Raw genomic sequence first — 23,822 nt, 5'->3', positions numbered from 1 at the left:
AGGACACCAAAAAGATATCATATTCATCTTCCACTGACTCTGCATGAGAAAATGAATGCCATGAAAATATTCCTGCCGTTCCACCGAACAAAAGATCTAGCCAGTGTACAAACGTTTATGTGAGTGTTCAGACTTCTTTTGTCCGTTTGTTGAGTTTCAACATTTTTATGCCCTTAAATAAGATTGATCAATCCATTCCACAGGGAAATATCCAGTCTCACTAAAGTGCTTTAAGCACCACCATACAGTAGTTACCAATCAGGTGCTATATACTATTATTCAAAATAATAATAATAAAACAATCAGAAAAAGAAAACCAATGACAGATCAACTTTAGTAATTAACAATAAATGTACACATAGTATTTTCACTTTCAGTGCATAAGATGATGACGATTAATGGACATTAATTATTGAGTTATGCATGTGCGACTATATAACAATGTCTCTTTGCCCAGATAACCATAAAGGTAGAATGTAAACATGACATAAGTTCATTTATTTGTGAACAAATTATATATTATAATGGAGAGCAATCCAGTACTCGAGAGCTTTCAGTTTTTCAGATGTTGAATTTTTGTGAGGTCTACTGAAAAACTATAAAGACTATTTATTGATAGGCACAAAAGGCAATTTTTTTTTTTTTTTTTACTTTGCCCAAAGAATTATGCTATTCAGGGACTTTTTGTCTTTATGGGTACAAACGGAAAGTATGTTTCCAATGTTGCACCATTTTAAAGAACAAGAATGTTGTTTTTAGTACACTTGCTGCACTACGTTATAGGAGATGTGGTCTGTCGACATCCATCACAACCAAGCTAATATAACATATGACATAAATAACAAAACAAAAGAGATCCATGTGAACTTAAAAAGGACTATTTCCTGATGTCTTGACTCTTGAGCTTAACATATTGAGATGTAAATGAATGATTGTTATACATGCAAGCATAAGACCATTTGTATTAAAACATGCAATAGACAGGGTTCCCACACTACTGACCAATGCATTTCCATGCTTTTCAATAACTTTTCAGCCGAGGTGATTACCAGATACAGATTTTTTAAAAATATGCATTGAAGCATAAAAAACCCTCATGATATAATGCAATTCTCTGATATTCGCAAGTTTTTTAATGATTGTGGGAACCCTGAATAGGCCTTGGTTAATTAAAGAAACACAATGTTAGTCTGTGCTACTGAAAAACATTTAAAACGTTACTGATACAAATCAAATCATAAACACGTAAAATAAAGTAAAATGAGATCAACAACAAAAAAAGATGTAAAAAAAAACAAAAACCATTGAACAGTTTGTTTATAGGTTTGAGGGTATTCTTGTTTTTTCCCCCCCCCCTCTCATATTAAGTCACATTAAATGGCTTTTTTATGACTAACTTCAAGTCCTTCTATGTGAGTTCCTATCATGTCCTATGTAGTCACCAAATAAATGTGTACTAACACCCTAATGGAATACCCGGACACTCCTCAAGTAATTCGGTTAGTAATCAGAGAATTCACAATTCAGGTTCACTTCATTGATGGAAACTTTGGCATTCGTTGTAGACATACAATGAAAAAATAAACGATCTTCATTACTGTCATTGTTGTTTCAGTCATATTGCATCAGTAATCACAGAACATGCATACACTTAAAGATTGAATTCTTTTCAAATCACGTTAAAAAACAAAAGAGATAAAATTCACAATTCAACAGGTCTGAAACAGGCAGGGACATATTGGCAGCATATGCGAAAGAAACGTCAAATATTTCCCTACATCCTCACTCACCATATTTCTATTTTCAATTACAAAAGAAAGGAATAAAAAGAAAGAAAAAAATCCTGAAATGGCTCTGGAAAAAGGAACTAATGTAATATCTGAGACATAATATGATGAGAGTTTCAACAGTTTGAATTTCTTTTGTCGGGATAAATATACAAGCGTTATAGATTCATTTACCTGAGTAAGAGTAAGATAAGTTTGTACAAACTGCACAAAGCTTTTAAAAGACTAAAGCACATACATTAGACGAAGGATTACAAACATGTTACTCCACTGATGGCGTAGGTAGTGCAGATTAGTAAGAGGCGAGTAGACGGACATGAAAGTGGCTACAAAACTCATACCTCCTCCAGCAACAACAAACCACTTCATCACTCCTCCAGAATCTGATGTAGGACCTTCAGTAGATTCTTCAGACCGTAGATGTAACCCTGGTCGGGAACGTCACTAGGGAAGACATGTGCAAAGTCGATCATCTTTACCTCCACGTCACTGAGCGGTTCCTGTCCCGCTTGGCTCTTCTCCTCCTCCCGGTCCTCTTCCAGTCTTGGCAGGCTGCGGTTGCCGTTGGGCTGCTGTGAGGAGCTCCACACGCCGTTGTCCTGTTTGGCTTGGTAGTGGCTCCGGACGCAGCCTTTCTTGTGCAGGGAGTACATGGTGGACAGGCTCTGATCGATGTTGTTGTTCTGCTCACAGGCCTCGGGTGCGATCTGGCTCTCTCGTAGGGTCTGAGAAGCGGGGCTGGGCGCGCAGACGCCCTCGTACACAAAGAGCAGAGAGCTTGCATAAAAGTGAAACCGACTCTGGCCCTCAAACCACTGAAGGATCTTCTGGACTTTGATGATGCTGGCAGTGATGGCGTCTTTGCGGAGAATATCGCCGTTGTAGAAGAACTTGGATAAACCTGGAGAACGGAGAAGATCTTGTTTGAAACTGAATTACTCAAATCAGAACCACAGATGTCAATTGCTGAAACCTTTTCAATCGTATCTGCAGGCATGTTACGTTCCACGTGCGTTTTGTTTTCACTGATCTGTATACGTGGGGTAATTTGCTGTATATGTGGTGTAATTTGCACGTGTTGGCCATTATGTTCATTTTGTTTCTCTTTCGTCCCTAGTTCACTATCTCTGCTCGCAGGATTGCTGTGATTGGCTGAGCCGGACGTTAGTCATCATTGAGGCGACGTTCCAGAACCAATCAAAGGCCGTTCAGCTGGTTTTAAGAGAGTGGCGCGTTCATTCACTCTCTCTCTCTCTCTCCTGTGGCGTGAAGATTGGGGTTTCTTTTTCACATTTTGTTTTGAGTAGGGTTAGGGTTAGCTTAAAGGGATACTCCACCAGTTTTTCTTATTAAACTATGTTATTCCCTTAACTAAGACGAGTTGATACATACCTCTCTCGTCTCAGTGCGTGCACTATATCGCTCTGTATTGCCGCAAAACTATGTTAGCACTTAGCTTAGCCCATGCATTAAATATGGGCCAAGCAGAGAAGCGACCAAACACTTCCACGTTTTCCCTATGTAAACACAGTTACTCGAGTAGTGTAACTTGACCTGGGCTGGTGACACAAAATAAACCGTTGCGCTTTTCTAAGCGTTTAAAATTGATGACTATATTGTATGGCGGAATACCATAACAAGTGCTTTTGAGCACTTCGACTTGGCGCAATAATATCTTCACTCGTGAAAAGATTACCGGCTCCCGCTTCCTCTCCCCCTCCCTCCAATAGCATCCAGCTGCTGACATTTCCGTCAATACTACCAACGTGACTTTTACTACCTGTGCCATTAGCAAACCGCAGATCATTTGCAATGGCGGACTTTGTAGATGATTATGACTTCTTTGTAGAAGACCCAGAGCCATATCTGTTTGAACCCGAGTACACGGAGGAGGAATTAGCTCTTATGGACCGTGAGAGGCAAGAAAGATATGATCCAGAACAGACCGGAGCTGGCGAAAGACCACGGGCTTTCTGTAAGTGATCTGAATATTGTTGGTGTAGCCTCATCCTTTAGGCGTGTTCCTGTGCAGGTATAGTCCTTCTTTGTGAAATGTTCGGAGCAAACACGCCACTTCTTCAGAGTCATCAATGGTGTTTTGGGATTCTTGTTCAAAGCAGCTAACCAAGCTCTCCGCTGTATGTGGTGTGTTGGAATTCGGTGAAAAATGACAGCACTATGTACATTCTCCTTATTTTCACAACCCTTTACGATGCACGCTTTAACCATTATTGTACACAAACTAGCTTCCAACAACCTGTTACTTCGTCAACTCCGCTCGAACTACTACTACCGGCGCATGTCACGTTGGTTGTATTGACGGAAATGTCAGAGGGAGGGGGAGAGGAAGCGGGAGCCGGTAAGAGGACTTTTCACGAGTGAAGATATTATTGCGCCAAATCGAAGTGCTCAAAAGCACTTGTTATGGTATTCCGCCATACAATATAGTCATCAATTTTAAACGCTTAGAAAAGCGCAACGGTTTATTTTGTGTCACCAGCCCAGGTCAAGTTACACTACTCGAGTAACTGTGTTTACATAGGGAAAACGTGGAAGTGTTTGGTCGCTTCTCTGCTTGGCCCATATTTAATGCATGGGCTAAGCTAAGTGCTAACATAGTTTTGCGGCAATACAGAGCGATATAGTGCACGCACTGAGACGAGAGAGGTATGTATCAACTCGTCTTAGTTAAGGGAATAACATAGTTTAATAAGAAAAACTGGTGGAGTATCCCTTTAAGGATTGTTTTTGTTATATTATGTTCTTTCCTTTGGCGCCACTTTTTGTTTGTCTTCCCAATCTTTTTTTTCATTGCATTGTACATAGCGCATCCATTGTAATGTTACTGGAACTAGTGGCTTCGGCTTTTATGTGAATAAAATCCAGTAATTTCTCTCTTTCAAAGTTTGTCTGACATGTTCTTCCAGTCTACTTCACATCTAGCAGCATATTAAGATGTTAATGGTACGAAATTCCCTAGGCCTTTTAAAGATCGTAACAAGGCAATTCAAGACAAAGCTGAACTTGGATCGGCAACCTGGGGGTTAATAGCTCAGTTGACGTAAGAATGAAAATCAACTATACTTACAATGTATCATATAGCTCAATCAGTGTTTCAAATTGCGGAAGACGCACAAACACTACGTTTACATGGACACTTTTTAAAGATTAATCTGAACAGCGTTTACATGAATGCTAAACAACGTGATCAGGTTGATGTGTGAATATATTTATTATCTATTATCTGTATTTGAAAGATTCTGCTTAAATGAAAGTGTCATTCAACCCATATGTGTTCTGTCACAAGCGGCTTGACTAACCCTAGGTTTAATGGTGGGTTGAGGAGTAAAGGAAAGGTCAACAGTGTAATTATTAAAATTAACTGCCGCTGTAATTACATGATTTTTTTCTAAACAAGTACAGTGTAAAAAAACAATTATGTACACAATAACTGCATTGTATCAAGAGATGAATTGAAAATGAGTAAATAGACACTTAATATAATAATAAAATATTTTAAAAATTGAATAAAAACAATTAAAAAGTTGATATAAAAACAGCCGTAGGAGCCTTTTTTATATATATATACACACACAACTCAGTTTGAGTGTTGATTATTAAATCAATTTGATTTATTATTGAATACATTTTATTTTCAGTTTAGTTTCAGTGTTTGGTGCATCACTACTACTGTTCATTAGTTCAACTGGTGCATAGAAAAATATTTTGTTCACATGCAGGCTTTTTATTTGTGCTCGTGAAAGCATGCCTTGATTATTTTTAACTAGATTTCTTACTGTATCTTACATTATACATTTATACTTTTATCCAAAGCGACTTGCATTGCATTCAAGGTACACACTTTTATTATGTTCAAGCATTCCCTGGGAATTATCCTCAACTGTTTGAGCCACAGGAATACTTCCATTTTACTTCTGGCATTAGACATTTATCTATCTGGCAACAATTGCTAATAATACCTTCAAACAAAAACAAAAAGCAGCAAATTATGGTTCACAAAGTAATGTGCCATGCCTGGTTATGTGCCATTTAAATAAAAAAAATAGCACGCCGCTCATCAAAGCATTTCAAACGGCCTTTAAAGGGATAGTTCACTTTGAAATTAACTTTTGGTATGTTTTAGCTTACCTCAAGGGCATCCAAGATGTAGGTGTCTTTGTTTCCGCAGTAGTTTACGTATAACGCCGGCGATCAAGCCGGCGAAATTACGTATTACGTACCGCATAACGCCGGCGATATGTTATGCCCTAAATTAATACATGATGATTAACTAACTATATTCTTCTATGTACATTTCTGAAATGCACTGTCTGTAAAGCTGCTTTGAAACAATATGTATTGTGAAAAGCGCTATACAAATAAATTTGAATTGAATTGAATAGTTGCAATTTTGATATTTTTAGGTCAAACCGTTCTTGTCTGTCAGTCATATAATGCAGGTCTATGGTCACCACCTCAAAGAGCATGCACAGAGAAGTCCAAATTAAACATGATTTAATGACTCGTAAATGTAAGTACACATTGATGGCCTAAGACACGAAACGAGCGGTTTGTGTGAGAAAACGAACAGTATTTATATCATTTTTACCTCTTGTAACCACAGCTACGTCCAAGTGATCTGAGGGCGCGGGCGCTTCGGTCTGCGCAAGCGCCGGAAAGCGGCGGAAGTGATCTCTCTGAAAAAATTCAACGTTGTCTGTTGATATATCGAAATCGTCTTCCATTGCGATTTTGTATATCTAAATATGTTTAGATCTTCACAGTGAAATGTAACACTTCTGAAATCTCTGTGTAAACAATGAGTGACGTACACGCGAGAGAGATCACTTCCGGCGCTTTCCGGCGCTTGCGCAGACCGAGGCGCCCGCGCCCTCAGATCACTTGGACGTGGCTGTGTTTACAAGAGGTAAAAACTATATAAATACTGTTCGTTTTCTCACACAAACCGCTCGTTTCGTGTCTTAGGCCATCAATGTGTCCTTACATTTACGAGTCATTAAATCATGTTTAATTTGGAGTTCTCTGTGCATACTCTTTGAGGAAGTGACCATAGACCTGCATTATATGACTGACAGACAAGAACGGTTTGACCTAAAAATATCAAAATTGGAAACAAAGACACCTACATCTTGGATGCCCTTGAGGTAAGCTAAAACATACCAAAAATTAATTTCAAAGTGAACTATCCCTTTAAGAGTAAATTAAACTTGTTTTCCTCATGCATCTTAAACACAACAGAAACACGCATAGTTTGAGGTGATAGTGCAATGGCATAAACAGTATGATGCTTTGACTCTGAGGTTGATCTTACCTTCTTGGATCGTGTCCTTCAAGAGACCTCTCCCATAATGCTGGTCATAGGTGTCAAAGCTGTCCGAGCCAACTTTATACACCTAAAAGACAGTGAGAAGCATTTTAACTGGAGGTAAATATGAATCGTCTCTTCATAGGTCTTGCTCTCCCTCTAGAGGACATGTGTGTTCATTACAGTAACTCCACTGATTGAATAAGATCCAGAGAGGAAATGAAACTCAAGTTGAACTTCTGGAAGGGTGAAGAGGGAGCCAATGTAATATTGTACTGTGTAATTTGGGTTATTTTGAGAAGGGCATTAAGTTGCTTTCTATATCATCCAAATCAACAGAGCAATTATGAGTAATGGTTCTGTTTGCTTGGTGGTTATGTAGATCGGCTCTTTTCATCCATCTGTTTTTCTGTACGAGCTGGCAGAGAGCTGAACCCCTGGGACGGATTGAGAATGAGAATTTACATACCGCCTGCATCCCCATCAATATTTCACCAAGAAACTGGACCTCACTGCCCTTTTTATGCATTTTAGACAACTTCTATCCTGAAGACTGCAAAATATATATATATATTTTTTAAATATAGTAAAGGTCAACCAATAATTTCCCTTAAACTATTGGACTCCGCTACTTTTTTTAAAAGGTGCCCTTTAAGCCAGGAGAAATGAAATGGGTAAAACAAACAAGACAAATTGTATATCAGGATGCAGAAATTTAAAGTAATTTAATGTTGTGTCAAATTTAATCAATTCACATTTCAAATAAATAAGAACAAATGCAATAAACTCATTGTCATGTTCAAGAAACCAGTGTGAGATGATGAGTTATCCCAGAAGTCCTAGCTGCAGCCTGTAACGCAATGACGTAATTGATATCAAATACGTAGTTGACGTTTTAACACAAGTGCGCTGTACTAGGTTTCGATTACGTCATGAAAGTTTTAACACGCATGGGCGCAATTACCTATTACATTATCCACAAATTACATTATTTTATCAAATCTGTATGACATATGCCATAATGGCTATAGAGAATGAATTTAAACATTAAAGCTTTTACATTATGGCCCATCACATGTTCTACTTACTCCCTACTGATAGCTTCAAAGATGTATGCAATTTTGAAAAATGCATTTTGTATTTTATCTCCAATGACACTGCTCACATTAGTGCTATTATCATCCATTATAGTATTATTGCAATCCATTATTAGAAGTTTACACAAAGCACTGTAACATAGATATGCAAAAGTGGCACTATAGTTATTAGAATATCCATCACTGATGGATTTAGTTGAGTGTAAATCTTCTCTTTTTTTTGTGTTTTTATCCGTCATTTAATTTCCCATAGACATAATGCCATTCCATTTTGTGTATATAGATTTTTATATCATTCTAATATAGCTAAAATAAACATTTTAAACAATAAAAATGACATTAAAATGAAAGAAAAGACGAGTTCACGTCACTAATAACGCCCCATCAAGTCAAATAAATGTTAAATGTATTTAATCATTAGAACGTTGATCTATCTCTAGGGATTGTATTTGCATGAAAAATAGAATTGTTTGCATATTAATATTAGCCTAGCATACCTGACAACAGTTTGTGAATTCGTTGGACATTGGGATGTTTTTACAGTCAAAACCCATTATTTATCGGATACCAGACACAGGATTGTTTTACTTCTTTTTATTCTTGTCATCTTTATTTATTAAATCTCTTACGGTATAAAAAAATATGTCTACACATTTTCGTACAACTCTTATAACCTGTCATGTAGGCTATAGCACACCAAGTAAGAGAGAAAAATTATATATTTTACGAACAAATGCCACTGAATGGAATGCCACTTTTACGGAAATATGAAACAAATAACACAGAAGACTAATATATATATATATATATATATATACACACACACACACATAATATATATATATATATATATATTATATATAAATAAATATAAAGACAGACTATGAGTGGGAAAAAAAGAAAGACAATATAGTTATAGATATTTTCAGTCTATTCGTATTCATAAAGGACCAAATTAAACAAATAATAATAATAATAATATATAGGCCTAGGTTATATGTCTATTCAAAACACTACGCCCTTGTTGCTTAAATAAAGTTTAAATATGCTAGCTACTGATTTAAAAATCCCATAATAATTTCTCTAATGAAACAACCATTTGTATCTATTTATTCTATCTTTAACTCGGCATAAATACAAGATTAAAACATTTTTTTTTTTTTAAACATGCGTGTTAAAAACATCCAATTCCACGCATGCGCATCGAACATCAACTACGTATTTGATTAAGTACGTCATCGCGCTACAGGCTGCAGTGAGGACAGTCTCCATTATCCTGCTAGAAGTAGCCATCAGAAGATGGTACACTGTAGACATAAAGGGATGGACATGGTCAGCAACAATACTCAGGTAGGCTGTAGCATTTAAATTATGCTCAATTGGTACTAAGGGGCCCAAAGTGTGCCAAGAAAATCTCACACACCATATTACACCACCACCAGCAGCCTGAACCGCTGATACAAGGCAGGATGGATCCATGTATTTATGTTGTTTATGCAAAATTCTGACCCTACCTATCTGAATGTTACAGCAGAAATTGAGACTCATCAGACCAGGCAAGTTTTTCCAATCTTTAATTGTCCAATTTTGGTGAGCCTGTGTGAATTGTAGCCTCAGTTTCCTGTTCGTAGCTGACAGGAGTGGGAGTTCATCTGCTTCAAGGTTCGATGTGTTGTGCGTTCAGAGATGCTCTTCTGCAGACCTTGGTTAACAAGTGGTTATTTGAGTTACTGTTGTCTTTCTATCAGCTCGAACCAGTCTGGCCAATCTCCTCTGGCATCAGCAAGGCTTTTTTTTTGCCCACAGAACTGCCGCTAACTGGATATTTTCTCTTTTTCTGACCATTTTCTGTAAACCCTAGGTTGTGTGTGGAAATCCCAGTAGATCAGCAGTTTCTAAAATACTCAGACCGTCCAGCACAAAACAATCATGCCACATTCAAAGGCACTTAAATCACCTTTCTACTCCATTGTAATGCTCAGTTTGAAGTTCAGCTGATCACCTTGACCATGTTTACATGCCTAAATGCATCGAGTTGCTGACATTGATTGGCTGATTAGTTTCGGAAACATTCTGGCATTTTGCTCCCTCGGTTTCTCCATATGTGAAGCTGATGCAGCTTTTTTAATGGATGGCTTTGTGGGAAAAAATGTGAGCATTTTCTTTAAAAGGTGAGTTTCTTATGGCCAACGCTCCGTCAGATTCTTCAGACATTTGACCCCCAGGCCAATGTAAAAATATTCATATATATATACAAAGCGTATACTAATACAAATCTCTACTAATTGACACACTTAACCCGACAGCTAATGTTTTAATATTTCACGTGTAACCTTAAAGAACTGCACAGTTTTATGCAATGGCAAATGACCAACATACATGATATGGTTACTTAGATCTGGATACATTTGCTTTGACATAAGTCATGCTCCCTGCCATGAAAAAAAAATAAAATCTACTTTATTATACTAATAAATAATGGATTTATTGTATACTACAGACATTGTAAAGACACATGACTATTTATTTAGGGTTAATGCACTAACACTAACCTAGCTTTCGCATGTAATACAATCAGGAAAGTTTTACATTCCACGTTTAAAGCCACGTATAAATCAAGAAAGGCAGTGGATATTAAGTCTGTTCTCTGACTTACATTTTCTCTAAAGAAATAAAAAAGGACATGGCTCTGCATAAGTAAAGGGCTGTTGAGTAAACCTCATCCATCATGAGCTGATGATAAAGAGTTTAGAGGTCTCCACCCATGTTTCTCAAGAAAGGAGCGAAAGACCCTGAGGATGCTGGGAGAGGCCAGTGTGATAAGCTCATCCTGTCTGATGGCACAGATAACCAAACATATCCTCTCTCTCTCGCTCTCTCTCACACACACACACACACACACACACACACACACACACACACACACACACACACACACACACACACACACACACAATTAAAATGATTTCTGAAGGATCATGAGACACTGAAGACTGGAGTAATGATGCTGAAAAAACTCAGCTGTGCATCACAAGAATAAATAACTTTTTTTTTAAACAAAACCGGTATTTGTAATATTTCACAATATTAGTTATTACTCTATTTTTATATATATAGAGAGAGAATATATATAGAATATTTCATACTAGAATATGTTTTCACGCTTGATTGTGAAAAAACACACATTATTTTTCAAAAATTTTACATTACAGCTCCTCTCTCCCCAGTCTGGTTGAATGCAACGTTTTCGATGAAGCCCCTCCTTCTGAAATATAAAATGTTCTGTGATTGGTTACTGGCCCAGTGTGTTGTGATTGGCAGCGCTTAGCGCGTGTTCAGGAAATGTAGCGCCCCTTCATAACCATGAGCTCTACTCGGATGTAAATATTAATGATGGCGTCAATTTCAAACACGATTCAGACCCTGACAATGTTAACGATTGTGCGACAACACACTTCATCTTCTCTAGATCCGCTTAACCAGGTCTCATCAACTTTTTTGCGTATTCCACGGGGGGCGGGGATTTTTAAATGAGGAACATTATGACTTCATAAGAAAAAAAATGTGTGATGTAGTCCAAACGAGTCGTTCATTGTAGTTCTTGAAATTTGGATTCTGTTAAATAATATATACACAATTATTTATACATATACGTATATACATATATATATAAACAGTGTGGTAAACCCAACCATTCTCTCTCTCTGTTATGGTTAATGTCTTGTTAATACACTCACTTTCTTTGGAAAATGGTTTGGTCATAAATTCTCCTTCTAAACTGCTGAAGGCCATTCTTCTCTTTTATGGTAAACAGATTTTCATTTCTTTCCTGACAATATGACTCACCCACTGCATGAATTCCTCTCCTCCGTTTAGATTTAGAACTTGTCGCAGAGGATAATTATTTTATTTTTTTAAGAAGATGGAGACCACAGATGGATATATTAAAACTACTTGTACAAAGAACAGGGATTGGGGTTTACTTCTTTTTGTAGTTGTCATGGGCCCTTTTGGCCCCTAGAATGGTTCCCCTCATTTTCACCCCATTAGTCCATTCACTGTGGTCATTCTACACAATATGACAAAATAAACAGGAAGATCAGTCATCATCTGTCAACCAAGTTTCGAGAAATTGCAGATAGCTCTGTAATTGTCTATCTTTTTTCCTAGATTTATTCACATACATGTGCTGCCAAGAAAACATGCGAGTAAACAAACTTAAAACAAGCTTTACGAACAGGACGCAATACAGCTGGTTCTGATCCACACAGAGCATTTACATTGTATTTAGCATTTAAAGTTATGATAATGATATCAGATTACTTATTCTGTTAAGCAAACTTTCCAGTTTTCTGCCAGTTTCTGTTCTCTTTATTGCAAGTCAAATGAGTCAGATTACTGAGAATCTCACTTTTTGTCTTTAATGGTTCATGGAGCCCCTGTCCCGTTCTCTGAATAGTTATGCTGATTGGATTAGGACTGGTGACACTCTAGAGTCTAGGGTGGGTTCCTATACCTGGATACTTTGTTTAAGGTCGTCAGCCAGAGGTTGTCGCCATTTCTAAGCACTGCCTCTTAAAATTTGTATAAACTACAATGTACACTGCCTCAGTTAGACTTGATGACTACACCAACCAACAGCTTGTGTTCTCAATAAAGAATCCTGCTGAAAACACAACATAGTCTCCTGGTCTTCGCTTCTCAGTTTCCAACAGTTTATAATGCTAATCAAACAACAAAAGACTGATCATAGCTTAATGATTAATCTTTATTTAATTTGTACAGTGTTATTTTACATTTGATTCCTTAATCAATCTTCATTAAATGAAAACTACTTTTAGATGCCTAAATAACCTGAAAAGCAATGTTTATTTTTATTTTATCTTTGCTCTAATGCATTTATTGTAGTTTGATTATTTGTTCTTGGTTTCTTTTTTTATATTTGACAGTAGTCCTTTTTTTTCTTAACCATAGCACATACCGGACCGTACTGAAACTGTGATAAAATCCGAACAGTGAATAATTTGAACCGTTACGCCCCTACAGAACATGGATGCCAAACAGTCCTGATAGATACAAGCTAATGTGCATGGCTCTAAATGCTCATGATAAAAGAGCTGACAAATGACATGTTCAACAGGCCTTCTTTGTATTTGCTCATTAAAAGTCACCATTGTTCTTCCATGGTATCATACATTTGTAGATCATGATAACCACAAGCAAAACCATGCATGGCTCATCACTATCATTGTGTGTGTGTGTGTGTGTGTATATATTAGTGCTGTCAAACGATTAAAATATTTAATCGCGATTAATCGCATTAATGTCATAGTTAACTCGCGATTAATCGCACCTTTTTATCTATTCTAAATGTCTCTTGATTTCTTTTTGTCCCATTATTTTTTTTCTCATTTTAATGCTTTTATCAACATGGAAAAGTGGATCGGCTTGCTTTGTGCAAATGTTTTTTATTGAAAACAGCATTGGCATATACTGTGTTCAGTTTCACACTAACATTCTAACTTGGAGCAAATAATCTCTCACACAATGTAACACTGTCCATCAATAAAAGGGTGAAAGAAATACTGACGAGGTCCTGATATTGACGAGGGGGCGGAGAATTCGCATCAGCTGTGTGTGTGTGTGCTTGGCCATCATCAAGTGGTATTTAAGACTGGACGTGCTGCGATGATGATAGCTCAGTTCACAACGACAAAACACACAGATCACTTTGGTCTCGTCAATGGAACCATTTGGCAACTTTTTAAAAGTAAACTTTCCATTCAGAATCTTATTGGCATCCATTTCGGCATCTCGCGCTCGTCATCCACTCAAAACTTAACGTTAACCAACTATTTGGCCGGTTTGCAAGCCCAAACAAGTGTGTGTGGCGTGCCTGTTGTTTGGTTTCCGGTCTAGCTAGATCCGCTTACGCTTTGGTCGACAAAGCAACAAAACGTCCTTCCGCGCATGCCGCGTCCTGTTGCAAAAGCATGTGAAAAAAACGACAAAGTTTGCTAGGCCAAAAAGAGCGTTAATCTCGCCATAAAAAAATTGACGACGTTAAAATGACTTTGCGTTAACGCTGTTAATAACGCGTTTAACTGACAGCCCTAATATATATATATATATATATATATAACTACAGTAGTTGCCGTAGTTATATATGTAAAGTGATGCACGGCCTAGGAAAAATTGACATCTTCACCATTTATTAAAATATGATAACAAATGTATTAAAAGATTTGTAAGCATATTGCGTAGTTATGCTTGGAGTCAATTGTTTTATTTCTGATAAAGCAATGATGTATAGAGATCATTTTGGCCCATGCTGTCATACAAAGAAATTATGAACAAGGAAAAACAAGAGAGCCAACGAAATATTAATAACGGATTATATTGTAGTAGTCAATGTATGCTTTTTCATGTGAGCCTAGTAAAATATTAAGTGTAGTTCGCCTTTTTTTGCCAAATAATTTTGCCAGATAAATACGTTAATCACGTTTAGTGTTTTGTTCTTCCCTCACATTTAAAGCATTAACAAATATACCATATTTTCCTCATATTTTGACGGTTTAATCGAACTTGTAGGGTCATTAAAAACAATTATCTATTGTAAATGTTGGCGATTTGTAGATTGAAAAGCCTTCTAACTGGATATAATATATATATCCAGTTAGAAGTATATATCTGGATATAATACACTTAATATATTACATAAAAATATAGCAATAATGTGCATCAAGTCAAAATGCAAGTAACAGCACCCATACTATAACTGATCTGATCTCAGATGTTTCTTCAATTTGCTAATTAATAATGCTAATAATTTTGACTAGGAGTGTGGAGTCCCTTATTACAGTTTACACAACATTATGCATATCTTCAGTAGTTAAAGTGATCAAAGTTCATCAGTTTACAGAGGTTTTATGATTGCTTCAACCACTATTGCAGTAAATGCTAGGTCCAATTTTGTGTCTTTGCATACTCATTTTCCATGATTATACAGACCAAATGTCCCTTCCAAGCTATCCGAACACTTCACTCCAGCAGTGTTGATGACACTGTTAATATTGCCTGCTGTGTCCAGAGCTCAGTAAACATGTGACTCCAGTTCACGCAGCGCTGTGGCTTTACCACTGAGCTTTCATTCCCTTCTGCTCCCTCTAAAGCTGCGGACCATTAATTAAAACCTCTAAACACTGGCCATACCGAAGCTCATCATCAGCTGAAATGGCAGCACCTCTGGAACAGCAAAGCCACATTCAGGAATGAATGATATACATATGTGTATGTATATATATATATATACACATATATATACACATGTACACTACCGGTCAAAAGTTTTAGATCAGTAAGGTTTTTAATGTTTTTAAAAAAAGAAGTCTCTTCTGCTCACCAAGGCTGCATTTATTTGCTTAAAAATACAAACAAAAACAGTCATATTGTTAAATATTATTACAATTTAAAACAGCTGTTTTCTATGTAAATATATAGTAAAGTGTAATTTATTCCTGTGATCAAAGCTGAATTTTCAGCATCATTACTCCAGTCTTCAGTGTCACATGATTAGATTAGATTTTAAATAAATGCTGTTCTTTTGAACTTTCTATTCATCAAAGAATTCTGGGATTTTTTTTTTATATAAAATACACAACTGTTTTCAATTACATTTTAAAGTATATTAAAATAAAAAACTGTTTTTTCTGTATTTTTCCCCAAAAAAAATTGCAGGCTTGATGAGCATAAGAGACTTCTTTCAAAAACATTAAAATAATAATGTTTCTTTTGACCGGTACTGTACATCTAAGCAACGTGACATTTTTAATCACCAATTCCAACTTTGCTCAAAGAATTATAGAATTCCCATTTCCCACAATAATCAAACAAAGTACATAATGAAATAAATGTGTATTAATAAATTAATTAATGATCAAATAAGTAAACTATTGTGTTATCCTCATGTGAAAAGACAAGGGCTACCTCTATGAGGACAGCAGTGTTTGGGTTTTATACAGGAAGTACCGATGATACAAAAGAGCTGGTAGAGAGTGGAACAACCACCTTTAAACTTGTTAGGCGAGTCTGTGACAGTCTGTCCGCAACTTGCAAAGCTGTTCTGACTGGTTCTGACACCTCAACCCCAAGTTCTGCTTGATATTACACAAACACGCCCCCACGCAATTCACAAGTTCCATGACACGAATGTGACGGCAGATATTCCTTTAAACACATTAAAAATAAACCTAATTTGGACATTGCAACATCCTCACACTAAAAAGAACCCCTTATATCTGCACGACTAGGTATGAATGCAAGTAGGGCTGCAACAACTAATTGATAATAATCATGCATGCAGGAATAATCATTTTAAACTGGCATAGTTCACAAGGGATAGTTCATATGATTTATAACCTAACTGTTCATAACCGACTGCGTTTATGAGAATGCTTGCCGAGACAGATATTTTGACCCACGGCGACAACAAAATGGACTTTAATTTATAACTTTAATCTGGCAACGACGCTTTCAGTGCATTTGCCAGTTGTTAGAAGTTGTGTATGCACATGTATACTTAAAAATTAAACGACCAACGTTAGATTTACATTAACACTAGGATGTAATCTAGTGTATGTGAAACCTTTTGCAGATAAATACAGGTGCATTTTCGTGCAATTAAGTAAATCATACTCCCAACCACGGTAATTAATAACAGATTATAGTAAAAAACACATTTCCTAATTAGGCCTACACTGTGACTGTATACATCTTACATGTTATGATAAATAGTATCATTAGTTAAAAATAAAGTTTAAAATGCTTCCTGCGTTCGTATATTTCATAATAAAATGATATGAATTCACTACTACCCTTTCTGAAATACAATTATTTGTCATCATTCATAGATTTTATGTTAAAATAATATTCAGATGCACTACCCTCTTTGAAAAAACAGTTGATATATTGTTATATTTCATGTTTAAATATGTTACTGATGTTATTTTTGTGTTTGTTTTATTTCTCAGGAAGAGGCAAAGCTGTGTGCAAGATTTCTTTCAAAAGGACGTCGTTTCGAAGTATTTTTTAGAAAATGATTTAAAAAAAGAATTAAATTCTGAATTCTGTCCTAATTCTGTCTGAAACGCGCCTCTGTGTGTGTATGTGCGCACAGAAAACGGTGTGCGAGTACCAAATTGAGTTCTCTTTTTGCGCCCGAACGTTTTAAAATCGCTTGAATGTGTAAATTGGCAAGACAAAACATGTTCAAATGATAAACATTCACTCTATGATGGTGAAACTTTGATATTAATCCGCGAATCACACGCATGTCGAACTGTGATTCACAAATCAACTACAGTCCGTTTAACCCCTAATGTAAACCTATTTCAGGAGACCTCAAAAACAAAAGTAGGAATCTTTAAAATAACTTTAATAGGGGCACATTAATTCAATAATTCATTAGACATATTTCCATTAGAAGGTAATCAATGAAACCCACATTTTAAAGAAGAAAACATACCCTCATCCCCAGAACCAAGAAGCCGATGTCCTCCATCAGCGGGTATTTCCTGATCTGCTGTTCCCGTTTCTCCTGTGAAGCGAAGGGATCATAGCTCCTCTGGCCGATCTTCACGTCCATGATGCACGGCTTCTGAAACCTGCGCGTCACATCGTCCAGCTTGAGGTACCGGTCTGTGGAACAGAGCGAGGAGACATGCTTACTAAACTCACGCTGTATATCCACCAATCTCCTCATCGCTCCATGCATCCGTCGGCTTACCTGCGGGAGAGTCTGGAGAGGACCACGTGCCATAGTACTTGGGAAGGTGCGCTTGGAGGTCTACAAGACAGGGGTCGCAGTGGTCATCCGCATACACCTGGAGTCAAAAACAGGATCACACTGTGAAATTATTGGAATGGATACATCACTTGCTATGCCTGTAACTGTGCCTTGATAAAACAATAAACATAAGAAATAGCAAATAAATCGTCACACCATTTCTGCGTGCACGTGTTCAGATTGGATGGTTACTTTTTTTTTTTAAAGTCACATGGTCGGCAATGCAAAAAAACAGTTTAAATCCCTTATTTTAGTGCAGTGTTTCATTGACAGGTGAGTAGGTGGCCCTTCCCTGTTGTCCAGGACACATTAGAGTTTACACTACAAACACAATGATATAACGTGTTTTTGACTATGCTCCCTATTTCAGCAATTAGATCATGAAACATTTTGGACCCCATTTACAGTTGGTTTAGTTTTGATCACTTGTGACCAGATGACCGAAATGGATCTTAATGCCAGGTGCCAATGTTTCCTTCAAAAAAAAAAAAAATTCCTTGCCGAGCAAAACTTGTATCTATTGGCCGGATATTTTGGCCACCTGAGCAAAAACATTCTTTATACCAGATCTGTACAGCGGACGTAAACACACGGAATGTGGTTATATCATAGATTAATTTGTTTTTTAACTTTAAATTGCTATGCTATTGATATTTGACCCTTGATGTGAATTTGAAATCCTATTTTTGAAAACAAACCGTTAATTCAGAAGTCACTAAATTAAACAAATGTTAGGTTACCTGAGAAAATTATTTTACAGTGCTGTGTTAAAGGAGAACTCCGGTCAATTTTAAGTCCAAGTCCACAGAAGTCCACAGAACTTGTCGAGTTCGCGCGCGCGATCATTGGTAACTAATTTAACTAATGATCGCGCGCGTGAACTCGACAATCGACTCCTGTGGACTTCGAACGAAAACAGGAAGTAAATACAGGTATGTGAGCTGCCTGAATTAACATCATTTTTATTAATATCTTTCACATCTACTGCAGTCAGATTGACCGTGGTCACTCTTAATAACACCACTCACATGGCTGTGCACTTGTAATGACACATTAAGGTTGTTAAGAGGCTAAAAGCAGGTTTAGAACTTGCCCCATTGAAGTCAACAGGGTGCGAATTTTAAAAAGAGGATAACACGGTGTAGGCAACACCGATTTTTGTCGTTTTTGTCAGTACTGACAGCACTCCAAATGTACAAAAAAATTAGCTCAATGTTAAAATTGACCGGAGTTCTCCTTTTACTGTACCAGTCTTTTAATTCTATTAAAAAATCATTTAAAAGAAAAATCTTACACGGAACAGTTTAATTCTTTATAATAATATAATATGTAAAAATTAAGCATTTACACTAAGATGGTTTGGGATAACCATAATGTGCATTTAAACCATCAAAATTAAATGTTTATTTATTGCTCATGAATTCCCCTTTTGAGATTAATTATTTATTAGGCGTATAATAGAATATAATAAAAACAAACTGAAGCATTTAAACTGAGATCTATAAGCTAAATATTTTCAAACAAACGTGAACGTGAATTCTTTTACAGTTATCCAAACATTCCTGAAACCCACCCAAACACAACAATCTATTTAAACGGAGGTATGTAACAGGTATTTTGAGTTTGCACTCTACACCTGTGGTGGGTGTGTAATTGTAAAATATGTGTCGCATAGATGGACGGACGCTAGTTGGTACATTACATTACTATATTTACTTTTTATAATAACAATGTTAGAATATCCTTTTTAATGACAGAATCATGTTTCTACTCCAATTCCTTTTGTTTAAACATCTAAACAGTGGCTGTCATATTCGTTGTAAAACTGACAGAATCATTTTGTTATAAAATTGACAGAATTTAAAAGCTGAGTTTAATATCAAAAGTTACAAAGATTATTGTGATTTATTGGATGGGACAAATAATGTCTAGGGAAGTTGTGTTCACATAACTAAAAACCACAGACTAAAAGATAGATTCTTGGGATTTAAGAATCAATATCGGTTCATCAAGTGAGAATGAATTAAAATCGAGAAATCAATGTTTTCAAACCAGCCCTACACAAGTTTGTTATTTGATCTTGCTTAAAGTACAAGGCCTTTAGAGTTAGAGCAAAAATCCTGGAATGTTTTCATCAAAAATATTAATTTCTTTTCGACTGAAGAAAGAAAGACATGGACATCTTGGATGACATGGGGGTGAGTAAATTATCAGCAAAAGTTTTTTAAAAAGTGAACTACTCCTTTAAATAATAATACCAGCTGACAGGGCTCTCTGTATGTTTACAGCATTAGGAAAATGAGCATGCATCTACTGTTAGGCTCCCTAATATTTATCCAAATGAATCGATATTGAATCAAGATCGGAATCAAATCACAAGATTTGAATTGAAATCGTGAAATTTGTGTCAAGCAATGATAAAAACAGTAGCCAACAAGTCATTGTACCATGTAAACATTGTAACATGTTGTCACTAAACTTAACAAAATTCGGTTTAGTTACCAAAGGTTTTGACAATCACAATACACTTACACCAAAAATGATCCACAGACTGAGTTTAGAGTAGACGAAGCATGTTACATCCTTCTTAAATGTCCCTGCTTGACAGAATGTTCAAAATATCATATTTTAAATGAGCATATAAATGTTCCTATTTATTGTTCTATTTATTTTATACTATTGAGACAATAACAAGTTTGCAGTAATGCAAAGATGTCATTATTTAGCCTAATTTTGTAAAAAAAAAAATATGATTTTACTTTGAAAACACTGTGTATTTAGTTGTTGTAACTAGTTTGAGTTGAGAAATACACATTTCAACATTATCACTAATCTGTGTGTGCATTTTCCTTGAGAACCAAGCAAGTTGACTCATGAAACCATTTTGTTATTATATCGCAATCGCAATATTGACCTCAATAATCTCAATATGACATTTTCCCCAAATCACGCCGTCCTAGTCCGAACGGGCCTACGCAATTCCTGTGGGTGAATTTTCCTCTACTTAAAGGGATAAAACCCAAAAGATGTAGTTTTGAAGAATGTCGGTAACAAAACAATTGTTAGGCTCCATTGACTTCCATTGCATTGTTTTCCATACTATGGAAGTCAATGGGGCCCTGGGCCTGTTTGGTTACCCCTATTCTTCAAAAAAATCTTCTTTTGTGAACCCTTGAACCCAGAACACTCCTGTAACACTCACATTGCTGTAGAACTGCATCTCTCTGGGTCCTCTCGGAGGAGGCTGAAGCTGTTTCAGGACCGTACCGTCAGGATGTTGCAAGATACCTGTGATTGAAAAACAACTCAATCATTACTGTTATGATCATACCAATACGCATCACTGACATTTTTTTTGAAAAACACATTTGTTCATGCAGAGTTGCTTAAGTGAGAGACTCATATGATGGGGAAATGACAGCAGTGTGTGTAAATGACATCACAGCCTGGCCTATAGGCTGCTGAGAACTAGAGAGGGCTTAGAGATTACAGTCATAGACGTTGAAGCTCTGGATTTAGGTCAGGCTCCCCCTCTTTAAAAATAGCTATTTTAAAAGCAATTCACATCAATGGTAAACAAAAGCAAAAATGACAAGAATTAATTATTGACGTTAAACATGATCAACCAGGGGGAAATGCCTTTATGTAAATGAATACTATACGTCTCTTATGCAAAGCAATTTGCGACTTACGGTACATTTACACGCTATTGGTTTCACCCTAAAGATAGTAATACATTACTAAGCCTATATTTTGCATAAAATAAAAATTCTCAGGACTATTACAGTTTTTTGTTTGCATTGTAACAATACTTTCATGAGAATTAAGCATATTTCCCCCTTATTCCCACCACTGTGATGCATCTGGATGGTTTAAATGTTCCGTTTTTCAATTTTATAATCTTGAATGATTATTCTCATTCATAAATAAAATTGTAAAAATAAATGTATTATGGAAAATTCATGTTTATGAGGACAGAAGCAAATAAATAATACAGTAAAATAAAAAATATAGTAAAAAATATATATATATATCTGTCCACACACCGATTAAAAAAGAAAAAACATAAATGAATGCAATATTTGTGACCAGAAGAAGTGCTTGACATGCTTTGTGAGGTGCAGAAATAAATAAAGATCGTTGACACAAATGCAAGTCAAATCTTTGCCGTGTTCCACTGCATCGGCAAAATTCGAGGGACAAGAAGAGCAAATTCTGTTTCAAACTGTTCTACAAATGACACTATATGGGTCATATCATGTAGAGGTTTTTTGCATGTCATCAACATATTAGCGTGTCATGAGACAAATCCTATTGAGTCAGAACTATACAGATACAAACGAAGCCTTTTGAATTAAATCTTTTAGTTGCATCAGGAAAAGCATATTTGAAAATATTACTAATAGGAGACCAGGGCTAGTTGTCACATAGGCTACATGATTGTCAGTAAATATAACATTTGGAATGTCTAAATAATTGCTTTCCCAATTTCAATCAGTTCAAGTTCAATTTATAATATGAGAAATTACTTTTTGTTCCATCCATAAAAATAATTGTTTTATGTGGGAATTTCTTTATTTTTGTTGATATATTTTAAATGACACATTAAGTTTTTAATCCATAATGTAGCATTGCATTATTTATGTTACATATATACAGTTTTCATTTATGATTTTGTGTCTCAATTATTTATTTATTTTCTGCTAAGCATACGAAAGGCTGTTTAATGACAAGTTGTTCCCCCTGTGACAACTTACCCCACATAGTGTGTGACAGCATGTTGTCACAAAAAGTCAACTGTATCTTGTTTCCTGGGTAATAAAGGTAATATTTGTTCAACAGCTTTATACACAAATAATACTTTAAGCTATGTGCACGTACAGAAACTGACCCTGAGAAATATTGACTGGAGTAAAAAATTTTGATAACTAGCTCTGGTCTCCAGTGCACAATACCAGTTCAATTTCAAATAACAGAATCAAGACTCAAATCAAAAGGAATTCAATCAAAAGTGTACTGACCCACTTTATCAACGCCATACTTGTGTCCGGCCACCTGATGAGAGAGCGGCACGCACCCGTTCAGGTGAGCGCTCTGCGCGCCCTCCGGTAAACACGAGCCGCGGGTCATCAACGGGCGCGCGAGCTCCAGCCTCCCCAGCGTCACAGAAGAGTCCATTATGATGCTGAGACCGAAGACTTCACTGCAATGGCTCTTTATTTCTCTAAACAACTGTCTACACACAAAATCACATATTGATCGCACTACCCTCGACGCGTCATCCTGATGTGTGTGACCGATCGCGTGCCATCAGTCACGGCGCCCACGCTCGCAACCATATAACGAGCTTTTCACCTGGGCCACATCCCACTTCCTGACTTCAGAGATGTTTACACTCCTCCCTCGGTAATTGGTACGAGATGGTAGATACGGAACGAGCAGAGTACAAAGATCGACACGATATTCCGGCGGAGTTAGTCATATCGCACGGGAACTCGCAGTTCTGCGAACGCTTCGCTGTTTTGTTTCCGCCCCGCACAAGCTGACGCGCGTCCCCGAGAGACTCGCTGGGGGTGATGTCATGACGCACGGAGAGCTGAAGCGTCAAAGAATACGTCGAGCTCTTTTCTCTTATTTTTCGTTAAACGTGCACACCTATGGTCCACACTGGGTAAATTTTTGGGAATATGATAATATTAGGAGGCTAACGTGGAGTCTAACATGGATTTTTTTACCCCTAATAACGGCGAATGGCTGGCTAGCCATAA

The 23,822-nt window shown here is 36.6% G+C and overlaps 1 protein-coding gene across 1 annotated transcript; it reads right to left on the bottom strand.

Moving 5' to 3' along the window:
- Positions 1–1,811: 1,811 nt before the first annotated feature.
- On the bottom strand, positions 1,812–23,617 carry ipmkb (inositol polyphosphate multikinase b). Its single transcript, XM_056245928.1, has 6 exons — positions 23,076–23,617; positions 21,257–21,342; positions 17,995–18,091; positions 17,734–17,906; positions 7,120–7,201; positions 1,812–2,688 (listed from the first exon to the last, which is right to left on the bottom strand). Exons 1-6 carry the CDS (start codon positions 23,230–23,232, stop codon positions 2,156–2,158), a joined length of 1,128 nt encoding a protein of 375 aa, XP_056101903.1. The 5' UTR covers positions 23,233–23,617; the 3' UTR covers positions 1,812–2,155.
- Between the last annotated feature and the right edge of the window lie 205 nt (positions 23,618–23,822).

The sequence above is a fragment of the Rhinichthys klamathensis genome, unplaced genomic scaffold (genome assembly GCF_029890125.1).
Source record: "Rhinichthys klamathensis goyatoka isolate OS25496 unplaced genomic scaffold, OSU_Roscu_1.1 h1tg000035l_1, whole genome shotgun sequence".
Lineage (NCBI taxonomy): Eukaryota > Metazoa > Chordata > Actinopteri > Cypriniformes > Leuciscidae > Rhinichthys > Rhinichthys klamathensis.
The sequence above is the reverse complement of the archived record's forward strand: the minus strand, read 5'-3'. Positions and strand labels throughout refer to the sequence as shown.